Source organism: Spermophilus citellus (assembly GCF_964194105.1).
Source record: "Spermophilus citellus genome assembly, chromosome: 7".
Classification (NCBI taxonomy): Eukaryota; Metazoa; Chordata; class Mammalia; order Rodentia; family Sciuridae; genus Spermophilus; species Spermophilus citellus.
The window spans coordinates 112,572,475-112,592,081 of record NC_138188.1 but is presented as its reverse complement, the minus strand read 5'-3'; the positions used below and the strand labels follow the sequence as shown (position 1 = coordinate 112,592,081).

At 50.0% G+C, this 19,607-nt stretch overlaps 1 protein-coding gene across 2 annotated transcripts in view; it reads right to left on the bottom strand.

Annotated features, from left to right (window-relative positions):
* The window catches only part of XXYLT1 (xyloside xylosyltransferase 1), a 174,149-nt gene that overhangs the window by 8,562 nt on the left and 145,980 nt on the right, over positions 1-19,607 (bottom strand). The window contains exon 4 of one of the 2 annotated variants that reach the window (XM_081302839.1): positions 939-2,906. The exons of the other annotated variant lie outside the window; for it this stretch is intronic. Within the exon in view, the coding sequence (XP_081158965.1) occupies positions 2,510-2,906 (397 nt within the window). The 3' untranslated portion in view covers positions 939-2,509. Of the gene's footprint in view, positions 1-938; positions 2,907-19,607 lie in introns of those variants that run through there. 2 annotated transcript variants of the gene reach the window in all.

Below are 19,607 nucleotides of genomic sequence, written 5' to 3'. Positions count from 1 at the left end.
TCAGACTTTTGTTCTTTTCATGAAAACCACTCAATAGTGAAAGTATTCATGAAACAAATTAAGTACAGCACAACTAATTATGTTTGCATTACACTGGTTACAACAGGACCCCATGCAGGAACCAGCACTCCAAGATTTGTCAAATGTGGCTTTGCTGGGTTTCCTGTGGTGTGTGATTTTGTCATTCACCACAGGTGGTACAGCCACTGGGGACAGAGGAGAGGGATCTCAAAAGTAAGTGGGAGATGCTGTTGGGCTTCTGACCTTTTTTAACAATGAGTTTATTAATTTTCTTTGCAATAACAAGAGATACTCATAGCTTTAGAAATACTTTAATTATTGAAATTACTGCAGAAAAATCCTTGATTATTGTTACTCCAAAATTTTCTAGCCTTTAATTCATTTTCCTCCCGGCACTGAAAGTTTTTTTTTCTGTTGTTGTTTTTTTAATTGTGATATTTGAAACACATGGCTTTTTAGGAGTTCAACTAATGAAATACAGCAGAACAGGCTTGACCTCTCGTCTCTTTTACACATACTGAGTTTTATGTGTGTGCATATCTGTTATGTATACAAACTCATACAGATATTTTAAAAATTACATAGATTTATGTAATTTCCAAAATAAAGGCTCATGTCATATATATCTTATATTTTCCATTTATTTTTACTCAATAGTACACTGTAAGCATTTCCTGATGCATTAAATATTCCTTCAAATATGATTTTTAATAAAGTCTTCCATTATGTGACCACAGCATACATTATCTATTATTTCGTTATTCAATATTTTAAGTGGCTTCCAGGCTTTTTCATGTTGTGTGTGACTCTGGCCCTGTCTCTTACATTTTCTTACAGTCAATTTCAGAATCAGAACTACCTTCCTGAGGTTTTCATGAGTATAATCAACAGCATATATAAATACCCCTCATACAGTGCTTCGCTCACAGCAGGCGCTCAATAACTGGTAGCTATAAATAGGAAATCAAGTAACCACTGACTGTGCCACTGCAGAGGGCTGGGGAGGCCATGCTCCCCTCATCCACTCAGGGCTCAATGGAATGGGGAAGGTGGGGCTGGGAAGCTAGAGGCAGGGGTGGGGGGTGAGGGTGGTCCTGGGGGTGGGGGTGGGGTTGCTCCCAGGAGCAGACAGACCCATCAGTACCTAGAATGAAATCATTCTGCATTTTGAACCGAACAGACACCTACCTCCCTGATGCCCTCAGACGCGCCCTCTCTTTGGTCTTAGAGACCCACTGTGAGGCTGCAACACCTAATCAGGTGAAGAGGGGACCTGGATGATATTGATCGCACTCCTCCTTCAGAAGCTTCATGTGGCTGAATACTGTTTGGAGAACAAACAACATGAACCACTGTGTTCTCAAAGATTATTTATTAGCTATTCTCGTCCATGATGCAAAAAAATTAAAATGTAAACAAAATTAAAATAAGATGAAAATCCTACAATATTTCTTGCCCAAGGACATCAGCTCAAGTACAAAATGGGACCCCAGGGCCTTCATGTCTGCAGCTTACCTACAGTAGAAGCCCTCACAAGAAGAAAGACAACCACACTGTAATGTCTGCTCAGGTACAGGGTCTGGTGTGGCATGACAGAAAAGTACAGTGATTTTTTTTTTTTTTAAACAGAGACTAGAATAATTAGAAGCCTATGAGCAACACCCCTTCAGAGCCCACTCAGGTGCACCTGGGAACTGCTGGGCTATTCTTTGGAATGAGTCTTCCCAGGCCTGACGATTGCACTGCATGTCCTTGGGGTGGCCAGTCTCTGTTCTTTGATAGTGGATTTGACTTCTTAGTACAATCAGGTCTCCTGGAGTTGGTTTGGATGGATAGGCGACAATGGAATTCTGGGATGTTACTGGGGGATAAAGCTTTAAATGGTACAGCAAGGAAACTTTTATGTGGGCCCCAGCTGGCCCTGGAGGCCTTCCTCAGAAAGGTGGCAATCTTGCAGCCTGTGCCATGCCACGTGAGTGTCTTGAGGGAGCACACAGCTCCTGAGGTCAGGACATGGAAGGTCAGGCCTCCTTCGGAAGCTTCAGCTCTGGACTGCTTGTTAAAACCCTGGCTCATTCATCCAGAGCTCAGTGGGAACCACAGTGGCATTGTTTATTCTTTCTAATAAAATAGAAGCCTGTCAATTTAAATTTATATTTGGTCCAAGAAAGGCAGTTTCTCAAAGGATTCTGGCTCCTTGAGGACCTGGGCACCATTTTCTTTCCTTCCCTCTCTTCATATGCTGTTCCCAGCCTACAGGAAGATGTCTATGTGTGCATGCTTCTTGATGCCTGGTCCCCTGAAGGAAGAAGGTCCTGAGCACCAGCAATGCAAAGGCCAGTCTTCATTGGGTGGCCTCAGGACAGTGACCAGCTAGGTGAGAGATCTGCAATACCATGATCCTGGAGGATGTCTCTGCAGAGTCTTTCCAGGGGGTGATACTTCCCTGGAGCCTGCCCCAGAGCAGAAGCAGGCGGTGCAAATGCACCTAGTCGTCCGGGATGGGGGTGTTGCAGTTCCCGTGGTAGATCTTGACGTGGCCCTCGCAGCGGAAGTAAGCGTCAAAGACGTCGCTGTAGCCATGGTCCCTCCACCAGGTGCACAGCTGCCGGTTCCAGGTACAGTCCAGCACGTGGAAGAGCTCGGGGTGCTCCATGCCGATCATGGTAAAGAAGTCCTGGTCCCCGAGGTGGCCGCGGAAGTGGTACTTGCTGGCCAGCTGCTGCACGTGCATGGGCTCCAGCAGGCGGCTGTAGAGCGGGGACTGGCGCATGGCCTCCAGGCTCAGCAGCATCACCCCGCTGTTGAAGCCAGGGAGCCCATCGGGGGGAGGGCCCCCCACCCTGGTCGTGGGGTTCTCATGGCGGAACTGCCAGAATGTGTGCCTGTGAAGGGGAAAGGAGAGACTTAGCCCCATGGAGGTGAGCCTGCCCTGCTGTCTGTCTCGCAGCATTCGAGACTCAAAATCTACTTCCCACCACCAATGAGTGCAGAGCAAGTCTGACCCCAGGTCCCCGACTCTAAGCCTCATGCTGTTCCACCATCTATGCCACCTCAGGATGATGATGTTGGCGTAATCATCTTCATTGTCCTCGCCATACACCTGTACAGATTTAGCACGTGCTAGGCACTATACTGCATTAGCTTATTTGCTCCCCACAACAACCCTAAGAGATGAGGGCTCTATGAGATGACACATCATTTCATAGTTGAAGAAAATGAGGCACAGAGAGGTTATGTAACTTTCCCAAAGTCACACAGCTGGGGAATAGCAGAATCAGGGGCTAAATCCTATCATCTTCTGGCTCCAAAGTCAATATTCTTCAGATGGTAACGACTCAGGAAGAACTTTCTACCTTTGTCTGTGATCTTAAAGAGGAAGAAGGTAGAAAGGAGAAGAGCTCCTGAATGGTGAGCTGTAAAGATATAGGAAGTCAATCTCAGGCTGAAAGAAATCAATTTTCTGCTTTGGAATAACCCTGATTCAGGGAGATCCAAAGTCTACCATATCTGAGAGGCTGGGCAAGAGCCAGGGACTTGAGACTGCTCTGGACACACACCTATGAGTTAGGGTGAAGCAGCTACAGAGAGCCAAGTGGGCCTTGGCTAATTGGGAGGGGATGTCACTTCAATGTCAATCTCCATGTCAGATTTAAAAATCCAGTCTAGGTTCATGGTGTGTTAGAGCCAGAGGGACCTGTCTACGTCCTCCAGCCAAACGCTTCCTTTTGGAGGAGGGAAGAAAGAGCTAGAAATCTCCTTTTGAGTGACATGGTTACAGTGCTGGCCACTCTGGTTTCCAGCCTCCTTGGTGTCAAGGACTTGTGTGCTGCAAGAGTGGGCAGGAGAGGGCTGGGGAGCTGAGCCCACGCCACAGAGCGGAGGCCAAGCAGCACAGCCCTGCCTTGGATGAAGGAGCAGAGCTGGAGGCCTGCTGTGGGCAGCGAGGGGCAGGGCTGGACCTGGGTCCTCAGAGTAGGGAAGGTATCAAAGCCTCACCCACCTGCTCCCCAGTCTGCAAATGCCACCCCTCTGCCTCTTGCAGAGATACTGACCCCAACCAATGGCAGGACAGGATCTGGGTGGTGACATGTAAGGCCTGGTGGAAATCAAACAGAGCCCAGCCCAGGGCACCTGCTGCAGGGCCATTCTCCAGATCCAGAGCACTTGTCGTGTTGGGGAAGAGACAAGCCTTCCTTGTGGCCTTGCATATCACAAAGGGAGCCCAGCGTTTTGATCCTGGTGAGGGAAAAGCTTTCCCTCAGGACACTCACAGGCGGAACACTCAGTCCATTGTTTGAGCTCAGCCATAATCAGTCTGTGAGTGGAGCAGGGCGCTGGCGCCTGCCTGCTGATAACAGCCGCCCTGGCAAAAATAAGCTGCTAGAGCACACTGAGATGCCATGGTCCTTCCAGCCACAGGAGCCTGCGGTGGCAGGATCCCGGTGTTGGGACGCAGTCTGGCAACTGCTTGTTCATTTTGCCATACTTCCTCCAAGCGGTTAATCTCAAGCTAGGATTCTCCCAGGCAGATCTAAGCCATCACAGCATGGCAGAGGAGGGACCCTCCACCCAGGGTGCACCCCCACCAACCATCTCACTCACCTTTCAAGGGGTCGGGACAGGTGCATCTACCAGAGAGGAAGCAGGGAAGCACGAAGCGGGTCCCGCCCTCCTTCCTTCCGCCCACCCTACCCTCTCCTCTCTTCCCTCCCAGAGGACCCAGAAGAGGGCAGAGCTGGTCCAGCTCCAGGGCCAGGCACAGCAGGGCCTCAGGAAAGACAAAGTGACTGACAAGGGGCAAAGGAAAGTAGGTGTGGGTGAGACAGCACAGCCGCTAGTGGCATGTGGAGCCAGGGAGCAGGACGAGGACATGGTCTTACCACGGCCGAGCCTGTGGCTTCACTGAGCGCTCCATCTCCCACAGAGAGGGTACTAAGGACCTTCAGCCCTTCACCAAGCTGGGGGCAGGCAGGCCGCCTATAGCCCTGGGCACCTGCCAACCTCTAGCCAAGACCGGCAGCCTCCTCACACCTTCCCTGCTGGCAGAAGGAGTGATTAAAGGGTGACCTGCTGGGCTCAGGAGGGGAGCCAGAGGCTGAGGGAGGAGGACAGAACATCCTCTGAGTGGAGGCCACAACCCTGGTGGCTCTCTGGGAACATGAAGCCCAGTGTGGCCATACAGGCAGCACCAAGAGGCATTTTATAACAAAGTGCCAGGCCTGGGGCATCAGCACATTATGAACTATCAGGAGCAAAGGACGGAAAGGAAATTGGAAATCCAAATTTCCCAGTGTGTTTGCCGAAGCAGAAACAGCCTGAAAAGGAACTGATGATCCTCGAAGCACAAAATGATGGTTCACAGTGTTCCAACCATCCTAAGCGAACCACAAGAACACAGGGCATGGAGCACTCTGGGGAATGGCAGGTGCTCTGTCCTTTATGCCAGCTGCTTCTCCTGCCTGAGCCACACCGGCTCAGGCTCGGGAGAACGACATGATATGGGGATGGGCAAGGGCCAGAGCTCATGCAAGGAGTGCTGCAGTTACGTCGCGGGGCTGTGGGCGCTGGCCTTGCAAGGCGTTGCCACAGCTCCTCACATCAGAGTCAGAGGGCAGCAAAGCCCGCTGACGTTCTTCCCAGACACTGCTGTCTGCACTGAACAGAGAGAGAACAGAGGTCCTCGGTGTGTCTGAGCCAGAGATTCTAATCTCCAAGGTCCCCTTATTTCTGACCGCCTCAGAACCCACAGGCTAATGTTCTAAGGAGCGGCACTTGGATTTCAATCTCATTTCTGAATTTGGCTGGCACAGCCTGAGGCTAGGGGCACTAGGGATGAGACCATCAGGGGATACAGCTATCACTGGCACTTCACGGCTCAGGGGGCAGATCCAAGAGCTGCTCCGAGGCAGGTCACAGGGGCCTGGGTCTGACCACATATATTCATGGGCACTGCCAGTGGCACACTCTGAGGCTGCAGGAAACCTCTGTATGAGTGTGGGTACCTGGTTCTGAATCCTGGAGCTGCCAGGATTTCTTTGTTTAACTTCCCATGCCCAGACCTAGCCACTTTGCCCTAATAGTGTAAACTCTGTGGCTTGTTCCCATCCTCATGGTCACCTGAAGAGCCACAGCACAAGGGACAAGATTCCTCCCCCCCGCCCTTGGAAATCATCTTAACTAATAATCATTTTAAAAGACCATTAAGACTAATGAACCAGCCTTCATGAAGAAAACCCATCTTTATGGAAAGGGTATTTGAAATAATTTTGAAAAGCAAGTCACTTCCTCCTTTGAATCTTTCCCTGATGATCACAGTCACTGCTATCAGGGCTCCCACCAGAGGCCCTGGGCAGAGAATCTAATACCCATGATCCCCAGGAAAGAGCACAGGTTTCCCACCACCCTCAATCACAGGCCTCTTGCCTCTGACTTTTCATGACTTACTCCTCATGTGGTCTTTCTTGGACCCCGAGGCTCAAGAGCACCCCCACTGTCACTTCCAAGAAGGCAGAAGCAAGAATGGGAACACATGCTGAGCCCAAACAGTCTGCCTGAAAGTCCACAGGAAGGTTCTAGAAGGCTGTGCAGACTCAGGCTGGCTTCAGACTATAGGCAAAGAAGACTCGATGTTAGGCCTGAGATGCACAAGCGCCACACGAAATGTGGCACGGTGCCTTGCTGGGGCTTTCCCCCCAGGGGTTTTGCAGCCCTGAGTGCAGGTCTCTAGGGAGCATGAGGCTGGACCTCCCCTGGAGGAAGCTTGCTGCCTGCATGCTATCTAATCAGGAAAGCCTGGAAACTGGGAACCGTATTTTCCCGGTGCCCACACATCTCTTCCAGGCCCAATTAGCTCTGTTTACCTTGGAAGGCCCCCATTTTCCAGTCCTTAAGATGAAAGGCCAGGAGTAAAAGGTGATGCTCAGTGGCTGCCCCATGTTCCATCTACCTCAGGTCCTGTGACCTGGGCATACTGGCTCAGATGCCCTCAGGATGCCCTTCTAGCTGGCTAGGTGACAGAGGCTAATTCCTGGGTCCTCCTGAGTAAAGGCTAAGTCAACCTTAGGTATGGACCCTTCCCTGTAATGAAGAAACCTGCTCTGTGATGTCAACCAGGAGAGAACATGGACTTCCTAAAGCTGTCCATTTCCCTCGGGCAAAGAGTCACAGCTGACCTGTGTTAGGATATATTGATAGTGGGGCCTGAAGCAGACATAGGTGTCCTATTCTGCTGGACAGAGGGTAAGAAATATTCCTGAAGTCACTGGGCTATTCAGTGATAAGACTCAAGGGACCCCTCACAGAAGCACAATCTACCTGAGCGTGGAGAAACCAAGAGATGCCTGGTTCACATTCCCATTTAACAAATAAGGAAATTTAGGTTAAATGGCCCTGCCAATAGTTCATTTGTGGACAAACATAAAAGATTTGCCTATAGGGACCCCATATTCCCAGGCAAACCCTTTATGCTTGTCCACATTTCCTATACTCAGAAAAGGCAACTGTAACCACCAACACCAACACCATCAACACCAACACCACCACCACCACCACCATCACCACCATCTCCACCATCACCATCAACAACACCAACACCACTACCATAACCACTACCACCACCACCACCACCATCTCCACCACCATCTCCACCATCACCATCAACAACACCAACACCACCACCACCACCACCATCTCCACCATCACCATCAACAACACCAACACCACCATCACCACCACCACCACCATCTCCACCATCACCATCAACACCACCACCACCACCACCACCACCACCACCACCACCACCACCACTCCTTGCTCTCAAGACAGGCCCCATGGCAAGTGAGGCAGCGCTCAGAAGGCTTCCCCACCCTGCAGGATGGCCCCCTCCACCTCACACATTCCCAGCTGGAAGGAGTGCGTGCCCAAATGACAGAGCTTGCATGGGGTGGCAGAAGGAAAGGACAGCTGGTGGGGCACGTGCCTGCCCTTATCTGTAGAACCTTGGAAGAGACATGTGGGTGGCAAGCACCAGTTCTGTTTGCAGGCCAGCAACTGAGTTTCCAAACTACAAAATCCCTCACAGAAAGACAGAGGGGTCAGCAAGCCCTCTGCTTCCCAGGCTGAAGGGCCCCTGGGTGGAGCTGGGGCCAGGAGCTTGGTGTTAAAACCAGGAGGTCTGGCAGGAGAAGAAAGAAAGTCTGGGGGACAGAGACACAACAGACAAGCTGAGGGGTTCATAAGCTTCCTCTAGGCCCTCCCTATCCCTCTCACCCCTCAAGAAGGACAGCCTCCATTCCAGCCCCCACAGGGCCTCTCTCTGCACTGGAGATTCTCTGCCTCTCTCTGCACTGCAAGATTCCCTGTTCTGCACACTCCTGGCATCTCTGTGCCACCTGCCCAGCCTGGGAATGGGGATTCAGGGAAGAGACAGAACCTGGAGAAAGTCTGAGGGAGAGGGTGAGTGCTGTCTGCTGATTGACAGGATTAACATCCATCCACACACAGGATCAGAACCAACTACGGTCAGCCCAGGGGTTGGAAGGCAATTGTATGCATTCCCAAAATCTGTGTCTTGGAACTTTGTCCCATCAGGGCCTTCGGCTGAGGGAGGGAGATTTGAACAGGGCACTGGAGTGCAGCTACTACAAAAGCCGAGTTTTCTAGAGAGCCTCCTCCAGCATTCCACAAATCCACCCAGCTCTCTGGGGTAGTGTGCTCAGGCGCCAAAGCAAAGTCAGCTCCAAAGGCAGGCACATACCTCCTCCTGCTTCTGGTGCTGCAAATTCAATATAGTGGGGCCCTGGGAGGAACCTGCTGCTGTTGCCCTGGCATCTGGCATCTCTGGCCCCTTCACAGGGCTGCTCCCTGTGTGCAGGTATCTTTGTGCCCACAGTCCTCTTTTTATAAAGACACCAATCATTGGATTAGAGGCCACTTTACTCCAGAATAAACCTGTCTTAATTATATCTGTGATGACCCTACTCCTTCTGTAGTACCAGGGGTCAGAACCTGAGCATACAGAATTCTGGGGAACACAACTCAACCCATAACATGGCAGCAATGAAGACAGAGAAAAACATCACAGCTCACCTTCAACTCATTGCCACACCGGAGGACGCTGGTGGGGTCCAAAGCTGGCAAATTCCCTGCCAGCTGAGAGAATGAGTCATGATGGGCTGGGCAGCCCTGTCTAGGAGGGTGTCAGAAGGAGGCAGGCACCCATGGCTGAAGAAGGAAAAAGCAGAGCAGCTCGGAAATGTGGGCCTCAGGTAGTGGCATGGGACAGCCAGCAGGCAGATGTCCAGAGCCCACACGGTGACAGGTCCTTGTTCTATGAGACACACAGGAGCAACCAGAGGACCCTCAAGGAAAGGAGGGATCAGTTACCAACCCCTGAGCATTCACCAGAGCACCTCTATGCCCAGCAGATAGAGGCGTGAGAACACCCTGTACCCCAGAGATGCTGACAGTCAAACAGGGAGATAAGATGCCCCAAGTGAACTCCCCACCACAGTGGGACACCTGCAATCCGGAACCTAGAAGCCTGGAGTGGGCCACCAGGCCTATAGGTAACATGGGGGTGGGGGTGGGAGTGGGGTGATATCCCCCATAGGTCAGCAGTGGGCCTCTAGAAGCAGAGGAGTGCATGGTGCTGGGGTTGTGACTCAGTGGTAGAGTGCTTGCCCCTCACTTGTGAGGCACTGGGTTAGATCCTCAGCACCACATAAAAATAAATAAACAAAATGAAGTTATTAAAAAAAGAAGCAGCAGCAGAGGACTGAAGACTATGTCTATCTGTGCCCATAGGGAGAGTGGCCTTGCCTGTCACTGTGGGTACTCAGCCACAGAAGGGCCGATGCTACAAATAGTCCTGCCTGCCAGGCTCCTCTCGGGGTGTGGTGGCACCTCAGCAACCAGCTTCTGTCCACCCAGCCAGTTTGGAGGTTTCTGTTTCATCATATCTTCCTGCCCTGGGAGTCTGGCATGATAAAGGTGACCCACATTGTCTGTGGTTCCCAAAACTGCACCTGCTATGACCAATCTATCTCTGTGGGAATAGAAACTACCATGGTGCTAGAATCCTGGAGGGCAAAGAGCCCTGACAGAAGACCTGACCTGCTATAAGACTGCACTCCAAGTACCAGTGATCCTCCTCTTCTCCAGAGCCCTCTGGTCAGCCTCAGGCCTTCCCAGGGCCAGGCCCAGCCAGGGCCCTGAGCTGCTGCTCCCGGCGGCCCTTAGGAGGTGTCACCTTCCTCCAAAGTTTCAGGCCTTTGGAGTAGGCTTGTCTCCTCATGCACAGCTCCCCATGCCTGGCCTGCCTGGGCATCTTGGTCACTCAGATGTCTTCCCACACCTGTCCCGGGAGCTGTGGGGCCTGGGGAATTCACTGTCATCAATCTCACACACAGCTGCAGTGCAAAGAGGTGCCGAGCTGGGCTAGGCTCTGGGTGGGCTGCATGGGGAGGACCTGGGGAGAGATGGAGAGCAGTGGCTTCCTTCAAGGTGGACAGAGCTAATAACGGCAAAGGCTGGGAGGAGGAGGTCTGGGCAGGGGGCAAGGGGAATGTCCCATTCAGTCTCTATTGGTGCCAGCAAGAAGAATAGTGATATGAAAAAGTTCAGGTCACTAGCAGAGTGTAAAGCAGATATGACAGAATTCTGGAGAGTTCTGACATTCAGCAGGTGGAAGAAGAGGATCCAAGAAAGATATATGGCCTTGGTATACCCCACCCACCTGTCCCTTACACTGACAACCTACATGGCTGTTACAGACTCAGGCTTGGGGTTCTTTTTCTGCTATGGGGATCCTGGAGGAACACAGGGCCACATGGACCTTCCAGCTGGACCTGCAGGCCCCAGTGTGCCCATTCCAACTATTTGTCACCTAGCTCTGTGACCCAGGTACCTGGTAGAGGTACCTCCAGCCAGCCTTCCTCTCCCACTCCTCATCTTCTTCCAAAAGGGTTCTTCTCTAGGCCTTCTCTACTGGATGATGCCTTTGAAAGCCTTGCACTGGTGGTACAAATTGCCTATTTTGGAGAAGTGGCTGCAATTCCATGCAGAGAAAGCAGAAGCCAAAGCCAGTCATTGGCTGGGAGAGCACCGTGGCCAGGATTGCCATCCTCAGGGTGGTGACACAAGATCCAGATTCTGCAGCAGCAGGCCAATGACACAGAGGAGAGGTAGGCAGCGGAATAAAGGTGGCTGGGGAACAGGCTGAGGCTGAGGCAGCCTCCTCGCACCACAGGGCTCATCTTATTGAAGGGGAGCTGACCTGTGCCCAGAGGTGCCTGGCTATCGTCCTGCAAAAGCTGGAGAAGCAAAAAAGCTGCTGATGAGAGTGAGAGGCCCGAAAGTTAGTGAAAACTGGGTCCTCAAAGATGAGGAAAGGATGGAACCACTGGAAATCCAACTCAAAGAGGCTGAGCCTACCACAGAGAAACAGAAGTGTGAAGAGGTGGCTCTTACTTAGCGATTATTGAAGGAGACTTGGAACACATGGAGGAATGAGATGAGCTGTCAGAGTCCCATTGCCCAGAGATGGATGAGCAGATCAGATTGATGGACCAGAGCCTGAAGTGTGTGAGTGCTGCTGAAGGAAAGTCCTCTCAAAAGGAAGACAAGTGCGAGCAGAGAAAGATTCTTACTGACAAACTCAAGGAGGCAGAGACCTGTGCTGAGTTTGCTGAGAAAACTGGAAAAGACAACTGATGATTTGGAAGATAAGCCGAAGTGCACCAAAGAGGAGACCTCTGTACACAGAGGACACTGGGCCAGACTGCTTGACCTGAATGAGAGCCAGAGCTCCAGGCCCTGCTGCTCCTGCCTCTGAGCTTGACCTGCCTGAAACCAGCCAGCCCAAGCTGACCTTGACTGAGGACTGATCTTCAACAGGAAGGCTGCTTTCTCTTTTCAGCAGTCCTCTTATTCCAAACCCCTTGTCTCTTTCACCAAAATGTCTCTGCCTTTTCCCAGAGATTCCAGCTGGGCTAGAGGCTAAAAGCCTTCAGAAAAAGGGAATGAGCACCATGCCAAGTGACTTTAAAAGCATGTTGTGATGTCCACATTTTGTAATTGCATTTTTTTAATTGTAATAGCAATCATCTATGAACCATTCCAAATAATTCCACAGCTCTGAGGCAGCAAGCTCATTCCTTTCTCATTTTTGGAAGGTAACTTTCCAGCCTAATCCATATTGTTCTTTCCATAGGATAGAAAAGGTATGGGCCAAACATAGCCCAGGGAAAGACTCTGCTATGGGAAACCTCATTACTGTGCATGAAATACCAGCCAAACCAGAAAGGCCAGGACAAGTTAGCCGAAGACCAAAACCTACACTCTTCAGGTATGTTTTTTGGTTTTTGAATTGGCTTTAAGGTATTTTTGAAAAAGTTTATCTTTATTTTTCACTTTTTCCATCAGAAATGAATAAACTAAGAAGGGGAGATTTCTGCAACTTTTCAAATTTTATTTATTTATTTATTTATTTATTTATTTATTTTGTGGTGCTGGGAATTGAACTCAGGGTCTGGCATGTGTTAGGCAAGGGATCTACCACTGAGCTAGATCTCAGACCAAATTTTTTTCCCATTTCTACCCTCTTCCCAACTACTCACAGAAGGGATCATGGGCCTCTCAATGTGGAGGTGACTGCTAAATTGCTCTTCTGCTGTCTTGAAAGAAAGGCTGTTTTTGCCACTGACTTGGCCGTATGAAGCTCATCTCATCACCCTTGTCTGCGTCTGAAGCTGCCGTCCCATTCTGCCATCTCATTGTGTTTGTACAATGTTTATGTACAACATTTTAAAATTTTATATTAACTTGAATCTTTGCTTTTTGGGGGTTGGGGTATGCTGGCAGTATGCTGACCTTTCAAAGTTTCTTTCCCCACCAACTCCACTCTGAGCTGAGGTTTCTGTGAGGCCTGCAGGTGCACATTCTGAAGCTTACTGGTTTAATGTACTCTCCTTTGTTGTAGTCTCTTCCGGACAGTTAGGAGAAAGAGAAACCAATAGTGTTTTGATTCTGAATGTTGACGAGTGTCCTTTTGAAATAAAGAACCAGTTCCTCCAAAACAAATAAACAAACCAAAAAATCAAGTTGCCCATTTTAAAATTAAAAACAAAATGGTTTGTTTTGGCTCACAGTTCTAGAGGCATAAGGTCTAGGGACCTCATATGGTGATGGCCTTATTGCAGAGAGTCCCAAGGTGCTGCAGAACATCACATAGCAGGAGACAGGGAGCACATGTGTGCATGTAAATGGCCCACTCTGCCTCTCATTCAAAAGCTCTGATTGTGCAGAATGACACATCAGCGAGCACCAAGGACCTCAATCCCCCATCCACAATAGAAAGCAACCCTGCTGCAGTCTCCTTGGTCCCCAGGGATGCACATGACCCCACTCCCCAGGTGTCCACAGCTGCCTCCCCATCATCCATCACAACCCTGCAGCTATAGTGTGACACCTCCTTGCCCATCATTGCTACTCACCACCCACATCCTCTTCCTCTGCCCCAGCTATAAGGACACCTCTGCTTCTTCCCTTACCTTGGCCACAGGTCTTCAAACCCCATTTTAGCTATACACTGAGCCCTCCATAAATCTTGTCCCCAGAGGGATCCTGCTTCAGTGATGGGGAGCTAAGACAGATCTCTCTGTGTCAGCAACACCCCATCCTTACTCTCTGAAACCTTCTCATGGACCCCTTGGGACTCTGGGCCCATCTCTTCCTATTTTCTGCACCAGCAGATGCTCCTGGATCTTCCTGGCTTCCTCTCTGGTCTAGCTGGCCTGAGGACCTCACCACAAGCTGGAAGCTAAAGAGGGTGAGAACTTGACAATGTGTAGGAGGTCACAGTGACCTTCAGCAGAGGTGGCCAGTAAAGACCAAGAGGCCATGTATGTTGTACTGGGAGCACATGAAAAGCAGGGAACAGATACAGGGAAGGCAGATGGCATCACTTTGTAAAGAGAGGTCAGAGGGAAGAAAGGAATGTACACACCAGAGAAGGACAGACAGAGACGTATTGGGGGAAAGAGCAGGAATGATAACAGTGATGGTTAATATTTAGTGAATGCTTATCATATGCCAGGCCCTGTTTGAATACCTAACTGCAAGAACTCTAATATTTGAATGACCAAATAAGGTCAGTCCCATAGTCTCTAGCTTCTAGTGAGGAAACTGAGGCAGAAGAAAACATTAGCTCTAAGATCAGGAAAAGCAGAGGAGCCAGGCAGAGGAGGTGCCAAGAAGAGGGGTACCCTGGGGCACATCTGAAGTTAGGGATAGTGAGACCTCAGGAGAGTGAGAGGTGAAAGATGAGCTGGGGTGTGAACAGGCTTTGAGGAAGAGAGAATTAGGTGCAAGGGTCTCTGGGTAATACTACCAGAAATCAATAACGAATGAATAAAAGGGTTCTCCAGAGTACTGAGGGCATGAGTGGGGGATAATGGGTTGATAACTGGAATGTCCCTCATTCATCTTTATGTTTTACTGCATCTGAATGACAAAAGTTACCTTAGAACTGTTGGTTTCAAATGGATAGACTAATGAATGAATGAATGAACAAAGGACTTAGAAATTCTAACACTAGAGGGTAAAAACATAAAAGAGGAGAATGTTGAAGAAAGTGCTGGAATAATAATTTAGAAAGGCAGCTAAGGAGCTGAGTGTGGCAGCCAAACCTATAATCCCAGCTACTTGGCAGGCTGAGACAGAAAGATCACAAGTTCAAGGCCAGCCTGAGAAACTTAATGAGAACATGTCTCAAAATTTAAATAAATGCATAAATAGGACTGGGGGTATAGCTTAATGGTAGAGCATCCCTGGGTTCAATGCCCAGAACTAAGAAAGAAAGAAATCATCGAGAGGAGAAAAGGAAGAAGGAAGGGTGGAAAGAAAGAAGAAAGGTAGAAGGAAACAAGGAAGGCAGTTGGGGAGAGGAGCATGTGCCCCTGGTCTGTCTGGAGAGCTGATGAGGGGTCTTCACTAGAGGAAGCCTGACCTCTCACAAAGTGAGGACAGAGAAGGTGAGGCAGAGGAGCTGGCCCCATGAGCCCTGGAATCCCTGTCTATAGTCAGATGCTCAGTGTGACACAGACTAGGCATGAAGAAGCCCAGATGGAACCTGACCCAGGCAGGCCTAACCCTTTGGACATTACCCTCCCTGGCACCAGCCGGAAGACGCCCAGCCTGCTCCCACCGGGGCTTTTATGTTACTGTCAGGCAGCAGCTCAATTCTGACGGGAGCAGTGAAGACCTGTGAGCACTTGGGCAGGCCTGGGGCGCAGGCCCCAGCTCAGTGCCCTGGCCCTGTCCTTCCCTGAGTTTAGGCTAAGGGGAGGGATGCTAGTCAGAGTGAAGACAAAGTCAGAGAGTCACCTTCAGAACTGGCTCACTGCTTCCAACAGCCCCACAGCACTAGAGGTCACAGGAGAGAGTGCCTGGAACACACGGTGGAGTGTTTTCCGGGACAGCGAGCAGAACGCAGCAGGAGCGGTAAGGGTGGTCAGGGAGGGGTGTGTGGAATTTAACCTTGTGTCCCCATTTGAACTCAATTCATCCATACCAACACCCTTCACCCTCACAGATGGGGGTGTTCCACCCAAGAGCCAAAGGGTGTGGGGTGTCCTGGTGGGACTCCCTGGGCACAAAAGCACAGGATGGCATGGTGCCGAAGCAAGGGCAAGCAGGCTGTGGCGAAGTGTGTGGCTTTTCAGGCCCAGAAAAACATCTGAGCAACCTTCCACTCCATCTAAGCAGAACTCCACCTTGGGCTGCCTCTACTTGCTGTCCTGAACATCTGTGGCATGGGTCTCAGTCAAGGTAAAAAGAGTAATTGTTGTGCTGACCCCAAACTGAAGATCTCCTACTTGTCAGGCAAGAGCAAAGCACTGCAGAGTAGAGTGATAGGCCAGACCCAGGTCCTGCTGGCAAGAGTCTGTCAAGGGCAGTCCTTCCTAGACATGCCATGGGTGAGTGGGATCCTCGGGGTCTTGTTAAATGCCAATTCCTGTCCAGAAGCTGCATCTCTGACAAGCTCCCTGGGAATGGCAAGGTCACTACCCGAGGACCCTATCAGGGGGTAAAAAGAGACTCTTATCGTTTTTATGAAGAGATAAAGATTACAAGACTAACAATGACATCATTTCATTCTGAAAATGACCATAAAATAGGTAGCATAGCAACTTGCACATTTTATACTAATTCCGTGTTCATGCTTGATTCTATGCTAATGCTTGCTGTACCTTCTCACTTTGTGAAGCCCTGGGCAGGCCCCTGGGGAGATGCTTCCTGAAAGCAGCATGCTCATGAGTGCCAGGAGGGCCCAGCATCACCTCCTTCCATTGCCAGAGATCCGCAATCAGCTGGGGTGCTGGGGAAGGGAGGGCAAGGAGGAAGGTATGTGTTAGATTCCAACTGCATGGAAAGAAAGTACCGTGGATGTGGGCATTAAGAATGTAGGTTTGGGCTGGGGATGTGGCTCAAGCGGTAGTGCACTCGCCTGGCATGTGTGCGGCCCCGGTTCGATCCTCAGCACCACATACAAACAAAGACGCTGTGTCCGCCGAGAACTAAAAAAAATAAATATTAAAAAATTTTCTCTCTCTCTAAAAAAAAAAAAAAAAAAGAATGTAGGTTCTGGGGCTGGAGAAGTGGCTCAAGCAGTAACGCGCTCGCCTGGCATGCGTGGGGTGCTGGGTTCTATCCTCAGCACCACATAAAAATAAAGATGTTGTATCCACTGAAAACTAAAAAATAAATATTAAAAAAATTCTCTCTCTCTCTCTTTAAAGAAAAAAAAAAAAAGAATGTAGGTTCTGGGTGTAGGTGGTCCCAGACCAGGGCTCACATCCTGATCCTCTGCTTATTACGCTGGAAAATGTACTAAAACTCTCTGTGCTTCTAGCTTCTCAACTATAAAGTTTATACAAGGTCACTGGAGGATTTTATGAGGTAATGCAGGTGAAATGCCCAACACATCTGGATGAGATCATGGAAGCCACAGATGCATCAAATTCATTGAGAAACAGTTTTGAATAGCTATCTCATACACACACACACACACACACAAACACACACCCTGCCCTCTCAGCAGGCACGGCCTGCACACCCACCAGCAAAGTGACTTTGGCCAAGTCACTTCCCCTCAGGGGCCTCAGTTGCTGTTCCTGTTCAAGGGGCTCAAGGATCCTTTTCAGTTCTGATATCCTCTGGTTCTGTCAGGATTAGGGTTTGCCAGTCATGAAGCTTGCAGGGTAAACTTCAAGGGAACATAATGATTACTGAACTCCAGAGATAGGTCTCTTTTGCATGCCACCAGCATGCAAGTACAATACAGGTTTTGGTGTGTTTTGTTTTGCTTTTAGTTACTTGCTTTGTCAACATTTGTCAACAAAGTCCCATACTTGTCCAGTGTTGTGCATGTGGTTTTCAATAAACCCCTCAGCTACGTGCTGGTGTGTCAGGGCAACACCCTGGAGGTCACTATACTGACTCATTTTTGTAGAGTCCTAAGTTTAGTCCACTGTGTCTGTAGGAACGGGTTTCAGGAAATAAGGGTGGACTGGTCCAGGTTTTCTACCTCCATCCTTCTCTCCCTGGAGGTCTTGTTGGATGGTGGCTCACACCTGCCATTTTTACCTCACTATCTGGGCAGCTGGGCAGGAACAGGAGGAAGGGACAGGCAGTTTAGGAATGGCTCCTGTCTCTCCAGAACTTCCTTCTTTGTTATTCTGGCATAAAAAGACAACACTGTGGGAGTGGAAGTCAAAGCAGCAGAGAGAAAGAAAGACCTCTCCCTACATGTCCTAAGCCAGGGAGCACACTGTCCTACTACCTGCAGCAGAGCTATGGACACCTGCCCTCCCCAGGTCACAGGTGGCACAGGTGGCACAGACACTGGCCTCAGCTAGGAAGCCCAGCCCCCCTCCCACTCACATGGAGATGATCCCTGGGGCCTCTACTCAGGTGTCCCAGCACCACAGACCTCTCTCCTTACTCACTCCTTCTCCAAGTCAAGACCATCCAGACACACAAGTCAAAAGTAAGTTTGTTCACAGCCTGTTGTGAACCAAGCCCTGTGCCTGAAACAAGGAAGGGCGGGAGAGCAGTGGCCTGCGCTCCTGTACTCAACTTCAAATGCATCACCTCAACCCCTCCGGGCCGCCATTATGGCCAGAATTACTGCCAACTTAGAGATGAGGGCTTAAGTAATATGTTCAGGGTCACACAGCCCTCCTGTGAGGCCAGGCCCAGAGGGAAGGTTGCAGGGAAGGAAGAAGTGGCCCTCCAGCTTGGCATTTTGCTTCAGGGGGCACAGCAATGTGAAGCATCTACAGGGTGAGCTCTTGCTAAGTTCAGAGCTGGAGTGAGAAATGACTTCAGAGAATGGTTTCACTGAGGGCTTTTCTTCCCAGGGAAGTTCGGCTAGTGGAAAAGAAGACAAGAGATGGATCTAAATTTCACCAGGACAGTTCCAACACCAAGAAGGATGTGGCAGGGTTGGGGGACAACAGGTGGCCAGTGTGCTCTCTGTCCCAGGAGCAGGTGGAGGTACAAGGCCACTTCCAGGCCCTGCCCTGCCCCACATCCCAAACCTTACAGCTGAAGAAATCTGCAGAGGTCACCTGTGAACACAGAGAATAGAAGCAACTTGTGCAAGGACACCCAGCTAGGACCCAACAGGGCGTGCCCACGTACACACGTGCGCACACACGCAGACATATAGGCACTCTCACCACGGCCCCACAAAGACTGCCTGTGGCCTTTCTCATACAAGTCAGGCAGCAGCTTCAGCTTGTTTTGTCTCATGTTTTCCAGGTTTTTTTCAGAGGAAAATCATTCTCTTGTTAAGGTCATGGCACCTCCAATTCTTTCCCTAAAATACTCTGGTCAGCCCTTGCTGATTGCTCCTCACTTGCCATATTCTAATGACTTCAACCAACCAAGAATACTCTCAGCAAAATGCTCACCATGACCACAATCACAGGACCCCATAGCCTTTGAAACCAGGCCACAGTAAAACACTCTAGCCCATTAGTGCAATCAGGCCTCAGGGGCTGAGGACACACAGGGCAAGGGATACCAAGGTGGATCACACAGACACTCCTGTGGAGCCCACCCTGGATGGGACAGTAGAGCTCAATACTCAAAGATGGCACAACTCGGCTCTCAGCAGGAAAATTTCTCTGAGGGGATCCTGGAGAGCAGCTCGTAGAAGTAGAAGCTGAGAGAAAGGGAGGCCAGAATGGCAGCACTCCAGATTCTCTCAAAATGCTGAAACCTCCAAGTGCACTTCCTCTGAGTGGCTGCAGAGTTTCTATGTGGATGTGACCTTCTCCCAAACAAAGTTAACCCCCACGGGACCTCCAATAGTCACACATTCTAAATCTTTCAGGAGGTCAGTAGGAAGACAAACAACCACTACTTGAAAGTTCATGTTCTGGACCAAAGAAGGCCTTGTGAGGTCCCCACAGAATGGTTCAAAGGACTGTGGGATTTGGAGTGAGTCTGCCAGCCTTGTGGGTGCACCCCTTTCTGACCTCTCTTACCTCTCTGGGATAAAGATTGGCACTGGT